General features: G+C 39.9%; 1 protein-coding gene across 1 annotated transcript; it reads right to left on the reverse strand.

Annotated features, from left to right (window-relative positions):
* Nucleotides 1-4,388: 4,388 nt before the first annotated feature.
* On the reverse strand, nucleotides 4,389-7,834 carry LOC111151900 (short transmembrane mitochondrial protein 1). The gene is made up of 2 exons (XM_022510116.1): nucleotides 7,754-7,834; nucleotides 4,389-6,751 (listed from the first exon to the last, which is right to left on the reverse strand). The coding sequence occupies exons 1-2, from the start codon at nucleotides 7,832-7,834 to the stop codon at nucleotides 6,677-6,679; spliced, it is 156 nt and encodes a 51-aa protein (XP_022365824.1). The 3' UTR covers nucleotides 4,389-6,676.
* Nucleotides 7,835-9,961: the final 2,127 nt, after the last annotated feature.

The following is a 9,961-nucleotide window of genomic DNA, read 5'->3' on the forward strand; positions in this document are numbered from 1 at the left end:
GTAGGGTTCTCTTGGTCAAAGGGGAAGAAGGCACATTGAAATTAGTACAGGTATCCCCACTTTTCAAAAGTTCCAGTTGTACCACTTCACTTTCACAAAAGACCTACATTAGTACCTGTTTTCGCTAACTGGAAGAAATCTGAAGAGGATTTTTAGGTTTATGAGAAAAGTCCAAGTAGCGTTCAGCACTGGTTTTGCAGCGAGCCCTCAGAGGAGCAGTGCACAACCTGAGCAGCTGGAGTGGGGCCACCGTGCTCCCTCCTGGGAACCTACACCCAGCATCTCAGCATTCAGCTGCCAAAGCTGTGAATATCTGTGCTTTATTTTGTGCACCCATTAGAAAGTGTCCAAAGGTATTAGAGGAGTCTGAGAGGTTCTTTTTTGGGTTTGTGAATGCTCAAATATTTTTCTACATAAATGAATGGTAACTGCTTCTTTGATCAATGCCATTTCAGCTTACAAAAGGTTTCATAGGAATGCTCTACTTTTGGATAGCGGGGGATACTTGTCTCTCTCATCACTTACCACTCTCTCATCCTCAATACCACTGCATTGGGTCAGTTGAGAGGGAGAAAAAACTCATAGCTGTCTTACTAATGAGGCCAAAACTATCACTAAGACCACTGTATTATTAATGACTGACTAGCTTTCTTCTGGATATAAGGAGTTTGTTCCTGAGAAGACAAGTACAGAAAGTTCCAAACCCATCTGTCACTTTCTGCAAGTCAATGAGCCCCTTGAGGAGAGAGAAGATGTCTTATGTTCCTTAAAGTCTCCAGCAACTTATACAATATAGTGAACTAACTACTCAATAAATGTTGCCCATGAGAAAAATCACTCTGGAAATCAAGGCCTCCTGCTTCCTCCTATAAACCATGCCATTTTCTCCATGACAGATGTCCTTGGATACAGCTCCCAATACTCCCTGGCTTGTAGGCAATACATATTTCCGATTTCTACCACCAGTTCCTTGCTAAATCAGTCTTTTTGGAAAAAAGGAATAATCCCACCGTTACTCCATTCTTTTAACTGATTTTAAGTTACTATTGATAGCAGTTTTCCCACACAGTAACTTATCAATAAAGTCACCTCCTTAGTTTATCAAGTTATCTGTGAATTCTAAAATTTTTGTGCCAGCAAACACTCACGTGCTCTCACCATAGCACAACTGGCCAGATGTAACCACGAATATTACTGCTTCTGCCCTATCCATTGGATGAAGCCACATTATCTGACTCCTTAAAAAGACCTACTGAGCCCAAATAAAATACTGGTGTTATGTACACTATAGCTGCTTTGATCAAGTCAGCATCTCTACAACAGGCATTTTGCTATAAAATGTTCAGAGAGTTAGGGTGTTCTCATATTGTTACGGCTGCCAAATTTTCAACTGTCTGACCCACTGCGGAACTTAGACACCAAGCCTCTAGTGACATCAAGACAAAGGTACAAATAATAAGATTCTGGGAGAATAAATTTAAAAAAAGAGAAAGAAGAGGTGACTTAGAACTCCTGGCCACTGTTCAGCATTTGAGAACCTCACTCAGTCCTAGAGTGAAAGGAGCATAACTCCCCTGGGCGGCTGTGGCCACATTCTCCAAGGAGCTAGTACCCTTGGTTTAGAAATGGCATTTATTTCAGTCGGCTCTACTGACTGTTCTCAAGAGCAACATTCGTTCTGCCCAAAGCCAGAGTTCAGGGTAGCCAAGCCTGCTCATTCCCGTGACAGGAAATGTCAGAGATGACTAATAGCTCCTTGTCATCTAAAACCACTCCACTGGTGGACAAAAACTAAGCATTCTCTTTAGTAGTAGTAGACTTATGTCTCTTGCAAATATATTCTAATTTGATTTTTATCTTCTAATATCACAACACTATGAGTGGAAAGCAGTAATGATCATTTTATACCAGCTCAATTTTATAGATGACTGAGAAACAAAGACATTAAGTATAGTTGCACCTTATTGTCAAGTCAATTATATATCACACTTGCTTAATTGCCTTTGAAAATTGCCTTCGAAATTCCTGTAAAGTCACCCATGAAGTACACGGTACAATCTTTTATATTGGGATTTACATGACAAAGACTCATGAACCATTTTTTAGTAAATAAAAGCTAGCTAGTTTTCCCTCAGAAATGTCAGAATCAATCTGGTTGGTTTTTTTTGTTTGTTTTTGTTTTTTTTTCAGTTGCATACCAAATAACATCACTGGCCTCACATTAAGGGACCATGTTTGAAAAAGTACATCTAGAGGTCTTGGGTGGCTCAATTAGTTAAGCATCTCCCTTTGGCTCACGTCATGATCCCAAGATCCTGGGATGGAGCCCCAGGTCAGACTCCCTGCAGCAAGGAGTCTGCCTCTTCCCTTTCCCTCTGCCCCAATCTCCTGCTCATGCTTACTCTGTCACGTTCTCTAAAAATCTTTAAAAAAAAAAAAAAAAGTACATTTAAACAGAGTAACTCTCTGTATAGCAAAATGTTCAAACCATTGGCACACAAGGCCTGAGACGACCCAAGTACACAGATTACCCATCCTGCGGCTGCCATCACTAAATGAATTCAAAGCACAACTGCCCAGCTATTTCCATGGCGACTCTTTCTTGTCCCAATGCTGGTACAACCAGACATGCAGGAATGACACCACCAACTGCCCCTTTCATAAGGCCTTGCCACACGGGCAGTGATCCAAGCAGACACACGACTGAGGTTTTGCAATGCCCCACCCTGTTCAATTTCCATGAAGCCCTACTGTTGTGCCGTTGCCCAGTGCCTTGCAAAAAAAAATGGACTTGACTAAATTATGATGCACGGAGATTTAGAAAAGGTATAGAGTAAACATGAAAATCTAAGTGTCACAAATTCCCTTATTAAGACTGTGACACTTATGTTCCCTTCACCACCCTGTTGCTGTCCACAAGGCCCTAACAGTCACTAGGGAAAAAAGGACTCATTCATGACTAAGGAATGGAAATGCTGTGTGCAAAGTCCAAGATGGGAAGTTAAGAAAAGCCTCATTTGCTCCAGTAAGGTCTGTGGTGTTCCTTCCGGGGAAGTAACAGAATAAGTACTAAAAAGGCAAGAGACCTCAGTGGAAAAACAAATACCAGCAGAGCATCTAGGGAGTGAACTGCTTAGTGGAAATGAAAACATTATACACGTGTCCATATGCTCTACGAACCTGTATGCAAGACAACTAGAAAAAATACACATCATAACTTTTACAGTCCTGCAAATGAAAATTGAGTAAATGGGTTAGAAAAAAAGGAATTGTTCCTCTAAATCAGGTCACTGCTTAACTGCATAAAACACCAAATCAAAAGAAATGTCTAAAGGCATCAACTGGTAACTTCAACTCCTAAAATATAGCCCCTTTTGATGATTTTAAATACAGTTGTTTGGGTTTTTCTCTCCCTTTCCTTGGGAGGATGGTGGTTTAAGGATAAACTTTTCAAGTTCACTGTGTTTATTAAGTTCCCAACATCAATCCTAAAGTCTTATTTTGTACATGTTGGCAACCTTCCTTTTATGATCAGGTATGGTCAAAAGTTTTCTTAAATCACATCAGCAGGAGTTTTCAAATAATTTTAAAAGAAGAAGAAGAGTATATCTTGAGGTGATTCTTCCCATCCCTCCAATGATTTGTGAGCCAAAAGTCCCAACAAAACCCCCAGGGAACACAACTCTTAGTTACACAGTCAAAATCACTGCAACCCCCACCCATGTTACAGAGTTTCAACTACACCCTACAATGCGTGATGGCTCTGAGCTCCTCCTCTATCTCAGTGAGGATAATCTCGCCTGAGAACTCTGAGCCCCTTTTCGCTGCTGCAACCTAAAACCAGAATTTTCCTGAAGAGCAACCACTAAGGCAGCCTGTATTCACTGTGTCACAGTTCACATGAAGGCGAGAGCAAGAACAAAGCTACTGGATGGCTCCACTGGTGGAAATGAGCCTAGTAGCCAGGGAAAGAGACCATCACTCTTTAGGAAGCCTTACATCCAAATGAGATTAGATATAATATAGAGACACCTCATTTCCTAGTACCTAAGTTACCTTCATCCCTAAAAAAGCCACTCTAGAGACACACAAGAGCAATCATGCTACTGTAACTGTGACAAGGAATCCATTTGGAAGCACCTTTCTAAACTTGCAGCATTTTCAATACACTCAAAGGTGGTAAAACTTTATCCTTCAAGGCTGTCGTTCATTCTACTGAACTTCCTCATCCAAGATCAAATCTTGTGAGCCAGGAGGTATGATCAAGGTAGAACTAGAGATTTTCATCAGCAACCAAGAGAGTGACCACAGGATGACAAATTTTGCATGGTTCATAAACTGGTTCCAAAAGTGACTGCAGAAAAATAAAGTATTCTGACCAAAAGCAGCATGTTTGAACCAGTATCTATTATTTATTGGGTAATTTGCAGAGCACTGTGCAACACATCACATACATTATCTCAGCTGTTTCTGGTGTGAGCCACAGGAGGTAGATATTGTGTCCACATCTTAGAGAATACAACAGTGTCAGAAAAACAAGCGCCTTGCCCATGTTCTCACTTCTAGGGTGAAGCCAAACCATAACATGCTGCTAATCGGTATCACACACCAGGACAAGCTGCCAGAGATAAAACCTACACCCATGTACGAGAACCCTGTTTCCAAAGAGCAGCAAAACCCCTCTGTTTTAGAATCACACAGTAATAATGTCATCACTGTCTGAAATAAGGTGTCTCTAAATTACTCTTCCAGTTTACTGATATCTGCTAAAATGTCTTCAGAAATGGCATTATCAGTGAGCTGCCCGACAAGTCCCTAAAACAAAACACACAATCAAATGGGACTTCATCTACAGTTTGTGCAGATTACACTTTTAGGGTTTAGCTTACAGCTATACCCTGCACAGATATGTATAACTTTAGGTTCAAGGTTATCACTGTAACAGCAGAAGACAGGAAATCTAACATTCATCAGTAACAGATTAAATAAGTTATGGTATATCCATTCAATAGAATCTCATGTAGCCAAAAAAGGGAAAGAGGTTTCTTGGCCCTTACATACTGATACGGAATGATCTCCATTAAGGAGGAGGGAAAAAAGGGCAAGGGGTGAACTCAGTGCAATTTCTGATTTGTGTAAAAACCCCCTTACACACATGTATTTGTTTAGGCAAATAATCCTTCTCAAAGTATACAGGAAATTACTGACAGTGCTTGCCTCCAGGAAGAAGAACTGAAGGTCAGGAGTATGACAGGCCCTTTGTTCTGAATCACTTTTGTATCCTGACCCATGGGAAAAGTGATGTATACAAACATTTAATTTTTAAAAATGGACTAATTATATATTTGACAGATTATAACGGTGATTTTCTTTCTTTCTTTCGTCCTTTTTAAAGCAATAGAAGTTTACTGATTACACTGCAAGGGAGCAACGGGCAGGACAGCAAAGGAGACACTATCTACCAAGAGGTGGTGGTGAGGGGCTAGTCATAGGGCAAAGTAAGGGACTATGGAATTCTCCCTTTATGGCAATCTTAGAGACCGTGACTGGTTTTAAGTAGCCCATTGGTCGGTTAGGGCCTATGGCTTAATGAACCTGTTTGCATCAGCTCAGTGGTCACTGTGGGTCCTTTTGCCTTGCTCAGGTTTCTACTGCTCAAGCCCGTGGCCTGAAAGTGGCCTCTGTGTTCCACCCTGACAGACTGACAATAACAAATCTTTGGCAATTGGGTGAAGGTCTCATTTTCAGTAGCTTCTTCCTGCTGAATGAGGGACTTAAGAGATGTCCCTACCTATGGGTCAACATACAATGGTGATTTCTGATCGCAGGAAACAAACAAAAAAACTCTCAAAGTTTCTTACGAGAATCGCTATAAAGATATACTGTAAATACATTTTTAATGTGAAGAGGCATAAAATTTCCTTTACAACTTGTCATTTATCTGTCATGTAACGTCAAATGCACCTGTAAACCCCTGCGATAAGTAGGATTCTTTTGAGGGAAAAGAGCCAAATCAAAGACACAATTAAGGAAAACATGCATACTAGACTATGAATTCTACTGAGGATAAAGGCCATTATTTTACATATTTTTAAACTCCCTAGTTCCTGACAGAGTTCCCAAAGTATAGTTTCTTAGTTAATGAGTAATAAATTGATTTACTGATTAAATTAGCAATTATGGAGCTGCCTGACAACAGCACAAAATAAGTGGAAAATTCAGGAGTGACTGGCTTCTGGGCTTTAATTTTAATGACTTTAAAACAACATAATTTAGTACCACATGTTTAAACACCCATTATAATTGCTAAACTGTGAAATCAGCATTATTTATGTCTGGTCAGCTATACAAAACTCATCAATTTTTCTTTAGAAAAGAGTAGAAATTCCAAAGAATAAAGGAGAGACTAGTAATTAAAGGTCACATTTACTAATCTAGCACCATAATTCCAGTCTTATGCCGTCTCAAGTGGCTGGAAGGAGGAAGGGACGAGGTGAGGAAGCTGGAAAAGGGTGGTTCTTAACTTGTGGCCCCATCTGTGTTCTCAGGCAATGCAGGATCTAACAGGAAAATTGTTGAGGCTGGAATTTAAAACAAAAACTTTTGGTTCAGATGGTAAGGAGGCCCTCAAGAACAGCAGAATCGGTGTATCCAGAAGGCAGTACTGGAGTCCGCCTCATGAGCTAGGGGGTTTCTTCTTGGCATCCAAGTCCTTTTTTATTTCTTCTAGTTTTTTAGCCAGGTTTGGTATCTTTAAAAAGAGAAAAGGTTATTGTAATTTTGCATCTACCTAATCAATAGTCTTTTACTTTTCTTCGTCCAACAATAAAGGGTTGTTGTACAAGTCTTTATTTTCCTCTGAAAGTGACCAGCTAAATAGAATTTCTTGGCCTCCTAACTGCATAAGGAGGATCTCAGGAGTTGTTAAGTAATGTATGCTCCCTCCCTGAAGCTATATTCTGACTTCTACTTTTCTACTTCTACTTCTACTTTATAAACTCACTTAGCACCTCAATCCAGTGCCAAGTAGAAGCTGTACATATAAATAAAGGTGATATAAATTAATAAAGCTCCTTCCTAGAAAACCATATAACTCAAGTGAAGGTTGATAAAGAATTTCTTTTGTCACATGAAAAGCTTCACAACAAAAAAATCTAAAGTTACTATCATGTTTCCCTTCCTTCCCTCTTCCCGCCTCTTCCTTCCTTTCCCTCTCTTTACAACAACCCTTCCAGAATCCCCATTCATGGGCAGTTTTGTCAGCTGGTTTTCAACTTCTTGTCTATAAAATGAAGCTAATATAACTCCCCACTTCACAAAACTCTGACCTCCTTAACTGAGCTGCATTATAAAGATCTGCCACTAAAGTTCTCAGTCATTATTACCATTATTACCATGTAGAAGGAGCTAAAAAGATTATCCAATTAGTCTTTAAATTCCCATTTATCACAATTCTCCATAGAACTGTAAGAAGACTCTAACTTAGTAATTAATTGCTCTGGGCTAACAAACACAGCTCAGGATCACAAAAACATCTTAAACTGATGGAATTTTGCCCTCTTGTGGTGATATGGAAGACAGATGCTTCTGTGAGGTGTATTTTTCTAACGGAAAATCTTTCTACAAAGTTCAGGACATTTTCCTCAGATCTATGGACTTCATTTACAATGGAGGGCATATCTGACTCTAACAAAGACAAGTCAATACGAATTTGTGACATGGAATCGGGGAGGACATGGATACGGTCACTTACATCATAGTTCTGAGCCAGATACATTCCAACCACGTTGCCAAGAGTAAATCCAAGCTGAAAGAATAGAACAGGAAGAGTCATACTGGGTCCCGAGTCCTGTGCCATCTGACACCAAACCAAACTACACAGACAGTAGTCTTGAAGTAGCTCAGGCCAGTTCAAGACCCCAGTTTCCAGGGGCACCTAATGGTTTAGCATCTGCCTTCAGCTCGACTCATGCTCGCAGGGTCCGCGGATCAAGCTCCGCATCCCTGCTCAGCGGGAAGCCTGCTTCTCCCTCTCCCACTGCCCCTGCTTGTGTTCCCTCTCTCACTGCATCTCTCTGCCAATAAATGGATAAAATCTTTTAAAAAAAAAAAAAAAAAGACCCCAGTTTCCAGTCTAGGGCTAGACAGTATGAGATTCAGTTTTTTGTAAAATAAATATAGGAATACTCTCCCTAAAGGTTAAAGAGCATACAAAAGTGAGAATAAATGGCAGCACCAAACAAATCTACCATAGATTCTCCCTGTCCCCTCACAACCTCCATAAATACTTAACTGTCAGCTCCAGAAACTCAAGCCACACTGATGATTTTGTTGTTAAAAGTAATTTGTTTTCTCTTTCTTTTTTGGTTATAAGTATTGTTACTACATCAAATAAAAAATATCCGATTAAAAAAAAATACTCAGCTAAGCTCTATTATCTTGGACAATGGAGACATTTTCACAGTTACTCTCTTCATACCTGAGGCCCAGGGTAATGAAGTGACTTTTTCAGGGTCATTCATAACAAAGGAACACAGACCTAAATTAGATTCTCACTCAAAAATGAAAATGTATCATGACAGAAAAACATGGGAAACTCTGACATACAACTGAGACAGCATATGGCTTAGCACTCTGCCGTGGATGTAACCTGATGGGCAGAACGCTTAAGACGTGTGGGGGACAAAGATTCCCTAACCAGCTCTTACTCAGTGAGGAGAGAAAGGCATGATTTTTAGAGAACTATAAATGCTTATGCCATTGGGCAACTATTTTCCTGAACTTTTAAAAACTGTTTCATGAAAATTTAAAGCACTCAATTTACCACAAACAAACCAAAGCTCATTAAACTTCGAGTTCTAATGATCCATAACTCCCTGGGGTCTTTTCCTCCAATAATTAAGAATCTCCAAGAGGACACCTAATTTCTAATTTCATAAATTCAAACTGGCATCTTTTTTTTTTAATCATTTTCTCTAATCAGCATTTCTCCTATTCAATAAATAGCAGAGCTTAACAGAAAAACGTGGCACTTAACACTGTCAGTTCTACCTAATGTGGTCGAACCTTCTCTTCAAGTCAGAGATACATATAGGGAAACATATAGGGAAAGCCTTCCTGAGCTTTAAATACCAAAAGCACAATTTAAATTGGTTGTTAGTTGATGTTAGGAACATAAAAGCAGCTATCCATTCTCTAACCAGAGTCCATTTTCTAATAATTTGATTAATTAGACACATTCTCTCAAATAATAGTTTTACTAAGGTGGCACCAAGAAGCAAAATGATTTTTTTTACTCCTGTGGGTTGAAACCAGGTAGACCGTTTTCCAAATCCGAAAGAGTATTAAATTTACTTGTAAGAACTGTGGGGAGTGGGGGGGAGTGGGAGGGGATGATCAACTGAGAATTTTAGCTCTAACACCAAGCAGAAAAAACAGAAAGGTATAAATTCTCAAGAAAAACAGAGTTCTGGTTCTACTACTCACTATCTAGCTGGGTAGCTGTAGCTGATTTGAGTTTCCTGTTCTATAAAACATTATACTAACAGTGTTCTTGGGGCGCCTGGGTGGCTCAGTGGGTTAAGCCTCTGCCTTCGGCTCAGGTCATGATCTCAGGGTCCTGGGATCAGGCCCCACACTGGGCTCTCTGCTAGGCGGGGAGCCGGCTCCCCCCCGCCACCGCCTGCCTCTCTGCCTACTTGTGATCTCTTTGTCATAAATAAGTAAAATCTTTAAAAACAAACAACAACAATAACAAAAACAATGTTCCTTCCAGCTCCAACATTCTAGGATTCCTGGTTCTTAACCACATGTGTCTCAACATAAAAATATGGCATATCTAATGTGGCTTCACTTTGGCAATTTCACCAGCACATGAAAAAATAGAAGTTATTTTAAAACACAAACAAAACAAAAACTACGGGCCTCTAGACAAGTGGTATCCAATTCCAGTTTCAGAACA

The sequence above is a fragment of the Enhydra lutris genome, unplaced genomic scaffold, assembly GCF_002288905.1.
Source record: "Enhydra lutris kenyoni isolate GAN:26980312 unplaced genomic scaffold, ASM228890v2 scaffoldscaffold27, whole genome shotgun sequence".
Lineage (NCBI taxonomy): Eukaryota > Metazoa > Chordata > Mammalia > Carnivora > Mustelidae > Enhydra > Enhydra lutris.